The 16549-nt window shown below is 47.3% G+C and overlaps 1 protein-coding gene across 5 annotated transcripts in view; it reads right to left on the bottom strand.

Moving 5' to 3' along the window:
- The window catches only part of PHF21A (PHD finger protein 21A), a 399375-nt gene that overhangs the window by 110241 nt on the left and 272585 nt on the right, over window positions 1-16549 (bottom strand). For all 5 annotated transcript variants that reach the window (XM_069221736.1, XM_069221738.1, XM_069221733.1 and 2 more), the window contains one exon: window positions 7829-7924. In XM_069221736.1, coding sequence (XP_069077837.1) covers window positions 7829-7924 — 96 coding nt within the window. The remainder of the gene's footprint in view (window positions 1-7828; window positions 7925-16549) is intronic.

Here is a 16549-nt window from a genome sequence, read left to right as displayed (position 1 = left end):
TGAAACAGAGCCTTCTGCACTCTGCCTGTCTCTTGGAACCTGTGTGGATTATCCCAATTGAGGAAGGTTAATTAACTCAAAGCAAGGTTGTCCTGGTTACAAGAGAATGACCATCACCTAATGGAGGGGGCTTCTAGCAGTGGGAAAGAGAGCTAAACACAGATTACAACTGGCTACTTCTCCCAACCCACCAATCTTATGCACAGACTAGGAATGTGCACAGGGCTCGGTGTACATTAAACACAAAGGCTCGCCAATTCATCCTCACCCAGTAAACACACTCACTGCCAAAACTCACATCCTAGACACAAAATTAACCCAGAGTTTACCAAGAGGGAGCAGGAAAGCAATCCCTCCAAGAGGTACAGGCATTCCTAACTAAAGATTAATGTTGTCAGTCCACTACAGCCTGGGTACAGAGAGGTGCACTCTGCGATCCTCACTGACCCAACAGCTAAGCTCTATGTTCGCAACCCATACAAACATGGAGATCCTCAGCAGACATGCGTGATTGTCGCGTTCACGGAGGTAAAAATAAAAAAAACTGACAGCAACTTTCAAGTGACTTCCGGGGAGATCAACAAGGTGTAGGGAAGCAAGCTCCCCAGAACCATGCAGATGATCTTTTGTTCAAACAGCAACACAGGGAAATTAAAGAAAATCGACTCAAAAGCCAAGAACAACTGAGACCCCCCTACAATGTCATGTTCAGAACACTTTGTTGGGAGGGGGCAGACATGTGCATTTAATAGAGGACAAAAGTGAAACTATGACATCATTGATACTACTAAGGACCTCCCAAAATTAATCCACTGTCAAGGTCCAGCTGCTTCTGAGACGACCTAACAACCCCCTCCCTGTGCAGGAGGCATATTTCAGAGCAATTAATTTGAAAACATCATACATAATAACAAAATGTCCTTTCTTCATATTAAGAAGGGGAACCACTGGTTGTGCTCAGCTGTTTTTAAAGACATATTTTATAAGCATGCCAATTATTGGTGGACCTAAATAGTGACAAGTAGTTCAGCAGCTTGAAGACGTTTATGGATATCAGGCTTTACACTAATCAACCATCTAGTGGCTGAGTTCAGAAAGTCTTTTTTTCTGTTGGGTGTCGACCAGTAGGTAGACCTACCCCCAACCCTTTGATGACAGACGCACACCCGGAAACCATGCCTATGGTCGCCATCTTGAGAGCCTTTTTCCTCCCTTATGTGACCAGACACATTTTTAGGGCTTCATAAATGTTATGTGTAGCATAGGAAGCTTGCTTTTTATATGATATATCAAAATAAGATATTTTGTGCAAAGAGTCCAGAGGTTCCCTTAGAAGGGGACATTAGCTTGCTCTAGGAATCCCAAGGTGCTCTTTTAGGGGGTAGCCTTAGGTTTATCAAAGAGGAGCGTTACACATCTGCAAATACACACAGTCAATAAATGAGATGGCTCAAAAAGGAGATCCACACCAATCTACAAAAAATAAAAAGGAGATCCACACTAATTTACAAAAAATAAAAAGTACCTTTATATGTGTTTAGGTTCTAGAATCAATATTTTAAGGTAAGTACATTTTGCAAGAAAATTCTTTACAGTTTTGAAAACTCGACAGTGCAATTTTCGGAAGCTGCAATGTTATACTATGGAGGAAAACCAAAGATGGCAAAACAGGTAGAGTACACTGACTTGCGGGACCGATCTCTTGGACTTAAGGTAAGTATAAGGCAAGGGTCAGGACCACATCAACAGGTCACACCGGGCAACCGGGTGCACAGGTGTAATACGGCGCCAGCTGCCCAATGTTAGTCAATGGGGATCGGACCGGTTGAAAAGAGGCTGCAGGTTTGGACAGAGTGTCTAGTCAAGAAGTACCAACAGGTAGGTTTCAATCTTGGGGTGCTCGAGGACATAGGTACACCTTTGGTCCTCTTCTCCACAGACCAGGGGCGACAGGTGCAAAGGTGTCTTTTGGTGTCGGGTTTTCATACCCAGGAGCACTCGCAGTTGATGGGGCCTGCTGTCAGAGGCGGCGGCGGTGAGTCCACAGTGGGCTTTGTCTCAGGACGGTCCAGGAACAACACTAGCACCTTTGGTCCACTTCAGTTTGGGCTGGGCGTCTCGGTGCAGTGGTACTTTGACGGGTTTTCAGTGGTCTTGTGTCCACACAGTTCTTTCTTGGGTACCTGCCAAGGTCCTACGATCTTCTGTCGTACTTGAGCTCCCCTGTTGACTTAGATATCAACGCAGTAGTGTTCTCTGAACATGTGGACTAATGATCACCTTCTGGCCGTACAAATATCACTGATGGATGTATTTTGATATAAAAGGCTACACTGGCCCTCTTCTTCCTTGTGGAGTGTTGTCTTGGTCTCCTTGGGGAATCCCTGACAGCATGTAGCATGTTTGACTGGTGTGTACTATCCATCTTGTGATGGTTCCCTTTGATACTCGTGAACCCATGTTTTTGGGTGAAAAGATGATAAAGGATTGGTCTCCCTGCCTGTACTCTCGTGATTTCTTTACTTAGAACATCCCTGTCCTCCTGACATCCAGCATACAGTGCGCTCTTTCAGTATGTACCTTTGACCGCTGAAAGAAGTCTGGGAGTCTGATTGCTGAGTAACAAGAACCTGTGATGTTATCTTGGGGAGAAACTCTGGATTTATTCTCATTACTAACCTTGTCCTAGTGGGCCCGAAGGTAGGGTCTTGCATCATGACTGCCTCTAATACACTGACTTTATCAACTGACGTGATTGATATTAAAGATGTCTCGAGAGTTATCAATATTAATTGTGTATTTGCATAGGCACAAATATTTTTTTTTTCAACTGTGTTAGCACCTAGTTAAGGTTCTACGTGGGTGAGGGTGCAGTTCTTTTCACCCCTTCAATGAACCTCATGATGATGGCTGAGGAACAGAAACCTTTGTCTGTGGTCCGCTGGGTGTATATCACGATGGCTGCCAGTTGGACCTCCTTGTTCCTCATCCAACAGGTGTGTAAAGCACCTAATCACTCTGGTATCTAAGGTAATGTGTTGTGTTAGTCTGTCCTTTTTGCCCCAGTGTGCAAACCTGTTCGTCTTGGCTGTGTAACGTTTCCTTGTTGGTTTCCCTCACCACTTTCATGCATGTTTGAGGCATGCCAAGGTGCCCGAATTCTAATTCCTAAGGAGCTATGCTGCTAGCCTGAGACTCCTTGGCTCTAGGTGACAAACCTGCCTCCCGCGTATGGTTAACTAGTCCTGAGAGACTGTCAGCCTACTTAGTCGGCCTAGTGCTATTTCCACTGAATGGAAGTACCATGTTTGTCTAGACAATTGTAGGGTCATGGTTTTCCGTTTGTACTTGCTTATGACTAGAAGAATTAGCGGTATTAGTGGAAAAGTGTATGCAAAGTTTATTGACCAGTCTACCAATGGGACATTCCCCAAAGACTGATAGTGTGACTACCTGGAAGGCGACGTCTGGACATCTTGCATTTACAGGTGTAGCAAACTGGTCTGCGTAGTGCACCCTGTTCTTCCAAAAGCTCATGGACCAAGTCTTGTTTGTGATCCCATTCATGTGACCGGTTTCCTAACCTGCTGAGTCTTTCTGCATTTCCGTTTTGGATGCCTTGTAAATGTATGGCTCTTAACATTGTATTCCTTTGTGTGGCCCATTTCCAATCTCTTCTGCTAGCTTACACAGGGCATGTGATCTGATTTTTCGACATTTGTTGAGGTAAAGTCCTGCAGTTGTGTTGTCGGTTTGGATTAGTATCGCCCTCCCCCTAGCTTCTGTATGAAACCATCCAGCCATCTGGGTGGGGGGTACACACGCGCCGCTTGCCATCTGATGCACTTTGTGGATACCCTTGCTGCTGTCTTGTTAACCACAAACCTGAGATACTTGTGCATCGGTGTATCAAAACAGGTGTCCTGGAAGTCCAAGGTAGCCATGTAGTGCACTTCTTCTAGCGTGGGTAGGACTTCCTGGCTGACGGTCGCCTTGAATTGCTGCATCTTCATGTATTTCTTGAGGAGTTTCAGATCTGCGTTTGGCCTCGGCTTTTAGGTCCTATTTAGAGGCAAGGCAATACAAGGAGCTCGCCCCCTTGTTGAGTTTCGAATGGCCAACCTTCTCCTTGGCTTGTACTGGCAGCAGCTTCTTTACTTATTGCTATAGAAGTTTGAGGTTTTCCCCTTTGTAAAACCTTTTCTTTGGTTACACACACACAAATATCAGCACTGCATTACATTTAGTACCAGCTCCTGCAGGTGGTGATCTTCCTCAAATAGAGGAATCCTTGTATCCTGGCCCCTAATGTTGCTATTTGCCCTGGGGCCCATCTTGAACAGTCACTGGGAGGGGGGTAGATGGAGATGGCCTACTGGGGGTGAGACTCTCCTTAAAAAGTGCTGCCTTTTCCATTGTTAGTACTACTGTGATGGGCTAGATTCCTGTGTCATGGTGGGTTCTGTCCTCTGTATCTGTGGTGGGGAATCGTGGAAAGACCCTCTGCCAGCTGACCTCCTGTTGCATCTCTTTCTAAAGTCCCTCTGCACTGCCCGGCTCCCGTGGCTTTGGGCGTGTTGCTGCCTTTCCTTTGGTGAAGTCACTCCAGCCATCTAAAGCAGGTTTTGCCCTGGGAAGAGCATGTTACTAATTGAGAGGTTGCACCTCCTACTTAAAACCCAGAAACACCGACACAGGCAGGCCTCCTGATTCGGGTGCCTACGCACATTGGTCTGCTTGTGGGTTCTCCACAGCAGATTTTAGGCATGTGTGTAGGAGAGCATTTGAATTTACAATCCTGCACTGTGTGGCTGCTGATTTCTAATTTTCTGACCACCATGGTGATTCTTTTGCTGTCCTTGTCTGGTGGAGGACTGTGGAAGAGGGTGCGCTGGACCTTTTCCTTGCCACGGACAGTCTGCTGGTGTACTGCTTTTCCCGTTAATCTCCCTGCTCTGTTCCCCTCACTAGTTTTTGTGAGCTTTGTAATCCTTTCAGGGATTTGTCAAAGTCATTTTCCTTTGCAGCAGTGCCATCATTTCGACGTTGAGCCGGTGTCTTATTTTCAACATCAAGCATCACTTATTCAATGTTGACTCTCCTCTCCTTTCCTGCTTCACATGGTCGAGACTGCCTTTTGGTGTTTAGCCAGGTTTACATGGCATGCCCACAACAGTGTTCTTCGTTTTGGGTCTTTTGGGGGCCTGGGAGACCTGGGGGCTTTTAGTGTTTCTACCCTCGTGTGTGCCCCTGCCTTAATCCTCTCCTCAGGACTGTGACTTAATTCTTCGACATCCGATCCCTGATCTCTCTGCCTTCCACCATTTCTTCATTGTTGGAGAGTCCTACCACCATAAGTAACTGCGGAGACTCCTGAATGTGCCATGGTGTAACACACCCACTTTTGCCTACCTTAAGGGTCAGGGAAGGAACATTCTGGATTCTTACCTCAGTCTTTGAAACATGCTGTTGTCAAACCTTTACTGAAAAAGCCTAAACTTGACCCCATGCAACTTAGCAATTATAGACCTATTGCTATTCTCCCTATTCTGTCTAAGATAATGGAAAAGCAAGTTATTAACCAGCTAACTTGTTTCCTAGAAGTACATGAACTTCTGCATCCCTCTCAAATGGGATTTTAGACCCCAGCACAGTACAGAATCAGCCTTACGCCCGCCAACTTTTAGACCGTGGGGGGACATGCAGCCATTATTTTGTTAGACCTAAGTGCAGCATTCAACACTGTGGACCACAACCTTCTCCTTCAAAGACTCTCTGCTATGGGAATTGAAGGCACAGTACTGAGTTGGCTCTCTTCATTATTGAAAGACAGAACGTTCCAAGTCCTCGATCGTTCATTTCTAACACCTGTTCCCTCACCTGTGGCGTCCCTCAGGGCTCCTCGCTGACTCCTACCCTTTTTAATGATTATCTTGCCTCTCTAGCCAAAGTGGTGGAACCCTATGATCTTTCTCTGGTCTCATATGCTGATGACACTCAGCTAGTAGTATCACTCTCACATGCCGAAAACACTTCTCAATCGAACCTCTCATCCTTATGGCGGATACAGCCAGATGGATGACGGAATCTAAACTCAAGCTCAATGGCGGGAAATCGGAAGTAATGATTTTAGGCAATTCTGCCTTATCTAACTCTCCTACATTACTTCCAGAGGATCTTAAAATTCTTCCACCTCCCAAAGACCATATAAAGAGCCTCTGTTTTTGGCTCGACCCTCGTCTTACGATGGATTATCAATCCAAAAAGATAACCTCATCCTGCTTTGGCCTCTTAAGAACCTTGAGGATAATTCTCACACTCCTGCCCTTTCTCGCCAGAAGACTTCTTATCCAGGCTTTGATACTGTCACGGCTGGATTATGGTAATTCCCTCTTTCTTAGTTTCCCTGGCTACGTCACAAGGAGACTACAGGTAGTGCAAAATGAAGCCGCTCGTCTACTTAAAAATACATCTAGATATACATCGGCCAAACCTGCTTTAGCTTCTCTCCACTGGCTCCCTATAAAGCAGCGGATCAACTTTAAGACCCTATGTATGACTCATAAAGCCCTTTATAACAAGGGCCCCAAATTCCTCAGGCAAAGTATTGCATTTTATGTTCCGGCAAGACCACTGAGGTCCTCTGCTGCCCTGTTAGTGCACTCCCCTCGTTTTAAGAGAACCACATGGGGAGGTAACTCCTTCATTGTCTAAGCTGCACATCTCTGGAACTCCCTCCCCCTAGAGCTCCGACAAGAACACCTAGAATTACCTTTTCGCAAAACATTGAAGACTTTCCTATTCTCATTAAAGACTCTTTTACTGGTCTTGCTCTGGGCTCTGACCTATCCTTTAGCACTAGGAGGCCTTCTGGTAGCCATGCGCTCTATACATTTCCTAAACTAAACTAAACATGGCACACCATCTACACCCTTCCGTTTGGTGGTAGTTAGGTAAGAACAAACTGCACAACTTGCCTGTCTTTGTGCACAACCTGGTGGTGGCATTTGGAGCAAAATCTAAAGGGGCGTTTTCCATTCCCTCTAAGTCTGCGAGGGTTCTCACAAGCCACCCCACCCCGCTAGCACCCATCTTCCGACCACGTGGTCGGAGCCAAACAGAGTAACCTGTGTTTTTTTTTTTAGAGATTTGTGTGGTTGTTATTTAGTAAGACAATAGTGTTCTTTCATTACTTTTCTGGCCTTCAGTGCTTTCCTCAACACTTTCAACGCTCTTGACACGGAATTGTTGTCCATGTTTCCATACGTAATGGTGGAAAATGACGAGGGGCACAGACGCTTCTAGGGTTCACCTGACGTCACAGGGGAGTGGTAGACCCACCTACTGGTCGATGCCAAAGAGGGGAAAAAAGACTTTCCGACCCCAAACACTAGAAGGCAGAATAATGCACAGCAAGTGAGTCCAGAAAAGGGTTTACATAACAAAAACCTACATCTACCACCAACAAAATTATTGGGACTGGATTTACAGTTTAATTCATGGACACAATTCAATTAAACAGTTGCACTAATATCAAAATTGCTGTTCTTTCGTCAACTGACAGCCTTATGGATTACATCAAAATCAGATAATACATGATTTAGTAACATTAAAAGTTAGAATATAGATAGCCTTTGTTGTGCCAACCTTCCACTGAGAATGAGGATTACACATCTAATGAGCCCCATTGGGATCTGAAATACACCCAGTGCGATCCCACGGGAACAGACGCGACAAGCACCAATACACACATTCCTGAACATAAACCAAAACATTCCTCGGGTTTCACACAACAGCAAGGGGGGGCCAGCTGGATCTACTGAGGTACCTGAGGGTTTTCTTCCCGTTTTGGCTTGGGAGCAGGTTGAACCGTCGTGCTATTCTCCAAATGCTTTTCTGTGGATTCCACAGGAGATTTAATGGTCTGAAAGAAAGAAATAAGTTCACAAGTGAAGCGCTTTGAACATTCTATATCACAACCATAACAACCTGTTATTGAAAACACTAGTACTGAGTAAGGAGGGAGTGAGCACAAACATATGATTGTTTTGTAATGCTGAAACAGAGCAAGGCCCTTCAGATGAGACAGGCCTCAGCTCATCAACCTGCCAGCACTAGCTGTTCTTCGAGGCACTGGGCACAGTTATGGTTGAACTTTGCCTCCTTGTAGATACAGCTTCTCAGTGACAGCATCATTCTGTAAACATATAAAGCATCACTGGCTAAAAGCAGGCTGAGGACATTTCAATCACACTCTGAACTGGTCTCTGGTGAGGGGTGAGAACCACTAAGCACCAACATTGAGAAACTCCCCCAACTCTTGGTCTCTCGTAACAAATGGGCTCTTAATTCCAATGGGGTGGTACCCCAAGAATTAGGAGGGCTACAGAAACACTGCAGATCTGCTGAAAGCAGAAGAAATCTCTGTTAAAATTTGCAAAGACATGAAGAATTAACAGGGGAATCAGACTCTGAATACCCAATTACCACTTGTAGTCGCCCCGGAGTTGCTGATATCCCCGGGTATAGGTAACTCAAGAGGCCAAAGGTAATCAGGGCCTTCCTGCTGACAGCCGAGGATGGAAGGCTTCTACTCACAAACCAACCCATGATGGGGCAGATTTAGAAACAGGAAGGACTTTCTCTGCTTCCGGACCATGGTAACAAAGCTCCAAGTTCAATAACAGCATCAACAGTGCACGGATGACTAGTGTTTATAGAGAAGGCAGGCTTACAACCAGTGTGAACATCCTGACTGCATGTGTCTTTAAGGATGAAGAGCTCGTCTAATGTCAAATCGCATATCAGCCTCAGTACACAGGAAGGCCACAGTCCACTGCTCATAGCAGAGGTGCTCCCCAAGGCAAGCTTCGCACTTACACAGGGATGTACAACATCGCAAGCTGCTGATTGACTCACAGGTTGTGGTATCTGCTGCAAGAAAACGCTGTGTGCCTTCTGGTGGGGTGCTGCTATAAGCGAGGAAGAGGCAAAAGCCAGGCCAAGAAGTCACCATCACCCACTGCCCACATGAGGTGCCTGGGCTCCTTTCCTCACAGGCCCTGGACCCCTGCCTACAATGCAGACAAAGTGCGTGCAATACACATCATAACAACTAATCATGACACACGTGGCCTCTTAAAGCAGGACTCCTGAAAGTGGTGCAAAATCAGGCAGAGGAAACTCTGGAACATCACTGAGCACAGATTCTGCACTCCATGAAGAATATGAGCACGTAATGGCCCCCAATGCACAGTCCATTACAGGGGGACACAGTGAGAAGAGAGACAAACCAAGTTTGCATGCTATCAGAAGACAGCCGAGAGCAGACTCGTCAAGCAGGCCATGGCCCAATGGCCTCTGTTCTAGCTCCAAGCGTTTGGTCTAAAACTTGTATTCTACGCAGACGATACACAACTCATTGTCTCCTTCTCTACCAAGCAACCGGATCTTGGGACAGCACTTGGACCTTGCTTACAAGCAGTTGCTGCCTGGATGACGGAGAGTAAATTGAAGCTGAAGGACGGAAAAACGGAGATGATGTTTTTTGGGCCCTCAAAAAATTTATCACCAGCCTCAACAATAATAGAAGGGGTGGGCACTCTCCCGCCGCCTAAAGATCTTGTAAGAAGTTTGGGGGTTTGGCTGGATCCCCTTCTATCAATGTCCCAATATGCCAACAGAATAGCTGGAATTTCCTTTGCTCTTCTCAGGACTCTTAGGAAGGTACTGGCAATTTTGCCTTTTGCCGCAAAAAGATTGATCATTCAGGCCCTGATAGGGTCCCGAATTGACTATGGTAATGCCTTATTTGTAGGGTGTAGGAAGTTGGCTCTGTATGTACTATTTCAAAGTAAGAAATAGCATGCACAGAGTCCAAGGGTTCCCCTTAGAGGTAAGATAGTGGCAAAAAGAGATCATTCTAATGCTCTATTTTGTGGTAGTGTGGTCGAGCAGTAGGCTTATCAGAGGGTAGTGTTAAGCATTTGTTGTACACACACAGGCAATAAATGAGGAACACACACTCAAAGACAATTCCAGGCCAATAGGTTTTTGTATAGAAAAATATATTTTCTTAGTTTATTTTAAGAACCACAGGTTCAAGATTTACAAAAAATACTTTAAATGAAAGGGATTTCACTTAGGAACTTTAGGAACTTTGAATTAGCAAAATAGCATTTACAGTTTTCACACAAATGGCAATAAGCTATTTTAAAACTAGACACAGTGCAATTTTCAACAGTTCCTGGGGGAGGTAAGTGTTTGTTAGTTTTGCAGGTAAGTAAACCACCTACAGGGTTCAAAGTTGGGTCCAAGGTAGCCCACCGTGGGGGTTCAGAGCAACCCCAAAGTTACCACACCAGCAGCTCAGGGCCGGTCAGGTGCAGAGGTCAAAGTGGTGCCCAAAACGCATAGGCTTCAATGGAGAAGGGGGTGCCCCGGTTCCAGTCTGCCAGCAGGTAAGTACCCGCGTCTTCGGAGGGCAGACCAGGGGGTTTTGTAGGGCACCGGGGGGGACACAAGTCAGCACAAAAAGTACACCCTCAGCGGCACGGGGGCGGCCGGGTGCAGTGTGCCAACAGGCGTCGGGTTTGCAATGTAGTTCAATGGGAGACCCAGGGGTCTCTTCAGCGAAGCAGGCAGGCGAGGGGGGGGGGGGTGGGGGGGGCTCCTCGGGGTAGCCACCACCTGGGCAAGGGAGAGAGCCACCTGGTGGTCGGATCCTTCAGGTCCTGGGGGCTGCGGGTGCAGTGTCCTTACCAGGCGTCGGGTTCTTAGAAGCAGGCAGTCGCGGTCAGGGAGAGCCTCTGGATTCCCTCTGCAGGCGTCGCTGTGGGGGCTCAGGGGGGTCAACTCTGGCTACTCACGGGCTCGCAGTTGCCGGGGAGTCCTCCCTGTAGTGTTGGTTCTCCACAAGTCGAGCCGGGGGCGTCGGGTGCAGAGTGCAAAGTCTCACGCTTCCGGCGGGAAACGTGTTGTTTTCAAAAGTTGCTTCTTTGTTGCAAAGTTGCAGTCTTTGTGGAACAGGGCCGCTGTCCTCGGGAGATCTTGGTCCTTTTAGATGCAGGGTAGTCCTCTGAGGCGTCAGAGGTCGCTGGACCCTGTGGAACGCGTCGCTGTTGCAGTTCTCTTGAAGTGGGGAGACAGGCCGGTAGAGCTGGGGCCAAAGTAGTTGGTGTCTCCGTCTTCTCTGTAGGTTTTTCAGCTCAGCAGTCCTTCTTCGTCTTAGGTTGCAGGAATCTAGTTTCCTAGGTTCTGGGGAGCCCCTAAATACTGAATTTAGGGGGGTGTTTAGGTCTGGGAGGGCAGTATCCAATGGCTACTGTCCTTGAGGGTGGCTACACCCTCTTTGTGCCTCCTCCCCGAGGGGAGGGGGGCACATCCCTATTCCTATTGGGGGAATCCTCCAAAATCAAGATGGAAGATTTCTAAAGGCAGGGGTCACCTCAGCTCAGGACACCTTAGGGGCTGTCCTGACTGGTGGGTGACTCCTCCTTGTTTTTCTCATTATCTCTCCTGGACTTGCCGCCAAAAGTGGGGTCTGGGTCCAGGGGGCGGGCATCTCCACTAGCTGGAGTGCCCTGGGGCATTGTAACACGAAGCCTGAGCCTTTGAGGCTCACTGCTAGGTGTTACAGTTCCTGCAGGGGGGAGGTGTGAAGCACCTCCACCCAGAGCAGGCTTTTGTTTCTGTCCTCAGAGAGCACAAAGGCCCTCACCACATGGGGTCAGAAACTCGTCTCTCAGCAGCAGGCTGGCACAGACCAGTCAGTCCTGCACTGAACAATTGGGTAAAATACAGGGGGCATCTCTAAGATGCCCTCTGTGTGCATTTTTTTTTATAAATCCAACACTGGCATCAGTGTGGGTTTATTATTCTGAGAAGTTTGATACCAAACTTCCCAGTATTCAGTGTAGCCATTATGGAGCTGTGGAGTTCGTTTTTGACAGACTCCCAGACCATATACTCTTATGGCTACCCTGCACTTACAATGTCTAAGGTTTTGCTTAGACACTGTTGGGGCATAGTGCTCATGCACCTATGCCCTCACCTGCGGTATAGTGCACCCTGTCTTAGGGCTGTAAGGCTTGTTAGAGGGGTGACTTACCTATGCCATATGCAGTGTGAGGTTGGCATGGCACCCTGAGGGGAGTGCCATGTCGACTTAGTCATTTTCTCCCCACCAGCACGTACAAGCTGGCAAGCAGTGTGTCTGTGCTGAGTGAGGGGTCCCTAGGGTGGCATAAGACATGCTGCAGCCCTTAGAGACCTTCCCTGGCATCAGGGACCTTGGTACCAGGGGTACCAGTTACAAGGGACATACCTGGGTGCCAGGGCTGTGCCAATTGTGGAGACAATGGTACATTTTAGGTGAAAGAACACTGGTGCTGGGGCCTGGTTAGCAGGGTCCCAGCACACTTCTCAGTCAAGTCAGCATCAGTATCAGGCAAAAAGTGGGTGGTAATTGCAACAGGGAGCCATTTCCTTACATAGGGTCACCGAAATATGTTATGGATAGACTTCAGAGGGTATGAATGCTCTTAAAAATCCCAAAACCTCAGTCTATACGTAATGGAATTTCCTCATTACACTGGCTCCCTATTGCCAAGAGAATTCAATTCAAGACCCTATGTTATATGTATAGAGCATTACATAACCTTGGTCTTGAGATGCTTAGACCTTTAGCCACTTTTATCCCCATCGCAGATTTGTTTGTCATCCTACGCACCCCAATCAGTACAAACCAATCAGTACAAACCATCCCACTGTACAGTTCTATTTGCAGCTTGCTGAAATGCAACATATTCTTCTAAAAAACAAAAAACAAAAAAATTATTTCGTTGTAAAGCTGTCTGAAGCTATCTGGAGAGAGGCCTGCCCCACACGAAAAACAGTACACTCTTAAAAAAATGAACATACAGAGATGTGTTTGAGGCACCAAACATCCTTGCCCAGCTCCAGGTCCCGTAACCATGGAGGAATCACCTTGAAGATGTTCTGGGACTACATCCATAAAGGAACCCACATTACTCAAAGAACTGCTTTATAGCTTATCCTGAACTCTCAAGACAATATGGTCCACATTCAGCAAGCCTTCTGGCAATACACCAAATTACCTGCTTCACAATGATGGATAAGTGTCACTTTAGAAAGAGGGGTAAAATCAAACTCACTGCTTGGCTCTGGGCAGGTTTGTGCCAAGGGAAAGAAACCTTTGGTCTTTATTAATAACCAATGGCCATGAAGAGTTTAGGTCACTGTCAAGTGACTACAGAGCCAGGTCTCCTCCGGATGGTCTTGGAAATTAATCTTTCGGATCATCTTAGGTGGAACTCTGTAGGATTTTCACCTTTCATTTGCATCAGCCATTTGAGAGGTCTGTGGTCAGTTTGAACTAGGAAGTGAGTCCCAAAGAGGTATGGTCTCAGCTTCTTCAGGGACCAAACCACAGCAAAGGCCTCCCTCTCAATGGCACTCCAACGCTGCTCCCTGGGGAGTAACCTCCTGCTAATGAAAGCAACAGGCTGGTCAAGGCCATCATCATTTGTTTGGGACAAAACTGCCCCTATCCCATGTTCAGAGGCATCTGTCTGCACAATGAACTGCTTAGAATAATCTGGAGCTTTTAGAACTGGTGCTGAGCACATTGCTTGTTTCAGGGTGCCAAAGGCCTGTTGGCATTCTACAGTCCAGTTCACTTTCTTGGGCATTTTCTTGGAGGTGAGTTCAGTGAGGGCTGTCACAATGGATCCATATCCCTTCACAAACCTCCTGTAGTACCCAGTCAAGCCAAGGAATGCCCTGACTTGAGTCTGGGTTTTTGGAGCTACCCAGTCCAGAATAGTCTGGATCTTGGGTTGGAGTGGCTGAACTTGGCCTCCACCTACAAGGTGGCCCAAGTAAACCACAGTTCCCTGCCCTATCTGGCATTTGGATGCCTTGATAGAGAGGCCTGCAGTTTGCAGAGCCTTCAAAACCTTCTTCAGGTGGACCAGGTGATCCTGCCAGGTGGAGCTAAAGACAGCAATATCATCAAGATAAGCTGTGCTAAAGGACTCCAAGCCAGCAAGGACTTGATTCACCAACCTTTGGAAGGTGGCAGGGGCATTCTTTAAACCAAAGGGCATAACAGTAAACTGGTAATGCCCATCAGGTGTGGAGAATGCTGTTTTCTCTTTTGCTCCAGGTGCCATTTTTATTTGCCAGTACCCTGCTGTCAAGTCAAAGGTACTTAAGAATTTGGCAGCACCTAATTTATCAATGAGCTCATCAGCTCTTGGAATTGGATGAGCATCTGTCTTGGTGACAGAATTGAGCCCTCTGTAGTCCACACAAAACCTCATCTCTTTCTTTCCATCTTTGGTGTGAGGTTTGGGGACTAAGACCACTGGGCTAGCCCAGGGGCTGTCAGAGCGCTCAATTACTCCCAATTCCAGCATCTTGTGGACTTCCACCTTGATGCTTTCCTTAACATGGTCAGACTGTCTAAAGATTTTGTTTTTGACAGGCATGCTGTCTCCTGTGTCCACATCATGGGTACACAGGTGTGTCTGACCAGGGGTTAAGGAGAAGAGTTCAGGAAACTGTTGTAGGACTCTCCTACAATCAGCTTGCTGTTGGCCAGAGAGGGTGTCTGAGTAGATCACTCCATCTACTGAGCCATCTTTTGGGTCTGATGATAGAAGATCAGGGAGAGGTTCACTCTCTGCCTCCTGATCCTCATCTGTTACCATCAACAGATTTACATCAGCCCTGTCGTGGAAGAGCTTAAGGCGGTTCACATGGATCACCCTCTTGGGGCTCCTGCTTGTGCCCAGGTCCACCAGGTAGGTGACCTGACTCTTCCTTTCTAGCACTGGGTAAGGGCCACTCCATTTGTCCTGGAGTGCCCTGGGAGCCACAGGCTCCAGAACCCAGACTTTCTGCCCTGGTTGGAACTCAACCAGTGCAGCCTTTTGGTCATACCAAAACTTCTGGAGCTGTTGGCTGGCCTCAAGGTTTTTGGTTGCCTTTTCCATGTACTCTGCCATTCTAGAGCGAAGGCCAAGTACATAGTCCACTATGTCTTGTTTAGGCTCATGAAGAGGTCTCTCCCAGCCTTCTTTAACAAGAGCAAGTGGTCCCCTTACAGGGTGACCAAACAGAAGTTCAAAGGGTGAGAATCCTACTCCCTTCTGTGGCACCTCTCTGTAAGCAAAAAGCAGACATGGCAAGAGGACATCCCATCTCCTTTTGAGTTTTTCTGGGAGCCCCATGATCATGCCTTTTAATGTCTTGTTGAATCTCTCAACTAAGCCATTAGTTTGTGGATGGTATGGTGTAGTGAATTTGTAAGTCACTCCACACTCATTCCACATGTGTTTTAGGTATGCTGACATGAAGTTGGTACCTCTGTCAGACACCACCTCCTTAGGGAAACCCACTCTGGTAAAGATACCAATGAGGGCCTTGGCTACTGCAGGGGCAGTAGTCGACCTAAGGGGAATAGCTTCAGGATACCTAGTAGCATGATCCACTACTACTAGGATGTACATATTTCCTGAGGCTGTGGGAGGTTCCAGTGGACCAACTATGTCCACACCCACTCTTTCAAAGGGGACCCCCACCACTGGAAGTGGAATGAGGGGGGCCTTTGGGTGCCCACCTGTCTTACCACTGGATTGACAGGTGGGGCAGGAGAGGCAAAACTCCTTAACCTTCTGGGACATATTGGGCCAGTAGAAGTGGTTGACTAACCTCTCCCACGTCTTGGTTTGTCCCAAATGCCCAGCAAGGGGAATATCATGGGCTAAGGTCAGAATAAACTCTCTGAACGACTGAGGCACTACCACTCTCCTAGTGGTACCAGGTTTGGGGTCTTTGGCCTCAGTGTACAGGAGTCCATCTTCCCAATAGACCCTATGTGTTCCATTTTTCTTGCCCTTGGACTCTTCAGCAGCTTGCTGCCTAAGGCCTTCAAGAGAGGGACAGGTTTCTTGTCCCTTACACAGCTCCTCCCTTGAGGGTCCCCCTGGGCCCAAGAGCTCAACCTGATAAGGTTCAAGCTCCAAAGGCTCAGTTCCCTCAGAGGGCAGAACTTCTTCCTGAGAAGAGAGGTTCCCTTTTTCTGACTGTGTTGCAGTTGGTTTCCCAACTGACTTTCCTTTTCTCTTGGTAGGCTGGGCCATTTTTCCAGACTCCAGCTCTACTTTTTCACCCTGTGCCTTGCATTGTGCTCTTGTTTTTACACACACCAGTTCAGGGATACCCAGCATGGCTGCATGGGTTTTTAGTTCTACCTCAGCCCATGCTGAGGACTCCAGGTCATTTCCAAGCAGACAGTCTACTGGGATGTTTGAGGAGACCACCACCTGTTTCAGGCCATTGACCCCTCCCCATTCTAAAGTTACCATTGCCATGGGATGTGCTTTAGTTTGATTGTCAGCATTGGTGACTGTATAAGTTTTTCCAGTCAGGTATTGGCCAGGGGAAACCAGTTTCTCTGTCACCATGGTGACACTGGCACCTGTATCCCTCAGGCCCTCTACACTTGTCCCATTAATAAAGA

Source organism: Pleurodeles waltl, chromosome 3_1, assembly GCF_031143425.1.
Source record: "Pleurodeles waltl isolate 20211129_DDA chromosome 3_1, aPleWal1.hap1.20221129, whole genome shotgun sequence".
NCBI lineage: Eukaryota > Metazoa > Chordata > Amphibia > Caudata > Salamandridae > Pleurodeles > Pleurodeles waltl.
The sequence above is the reverse complement of the archived record's forward strand: the minus strand, read 5'-3'. Positions and strand labels throughout refer to the sequence as shown.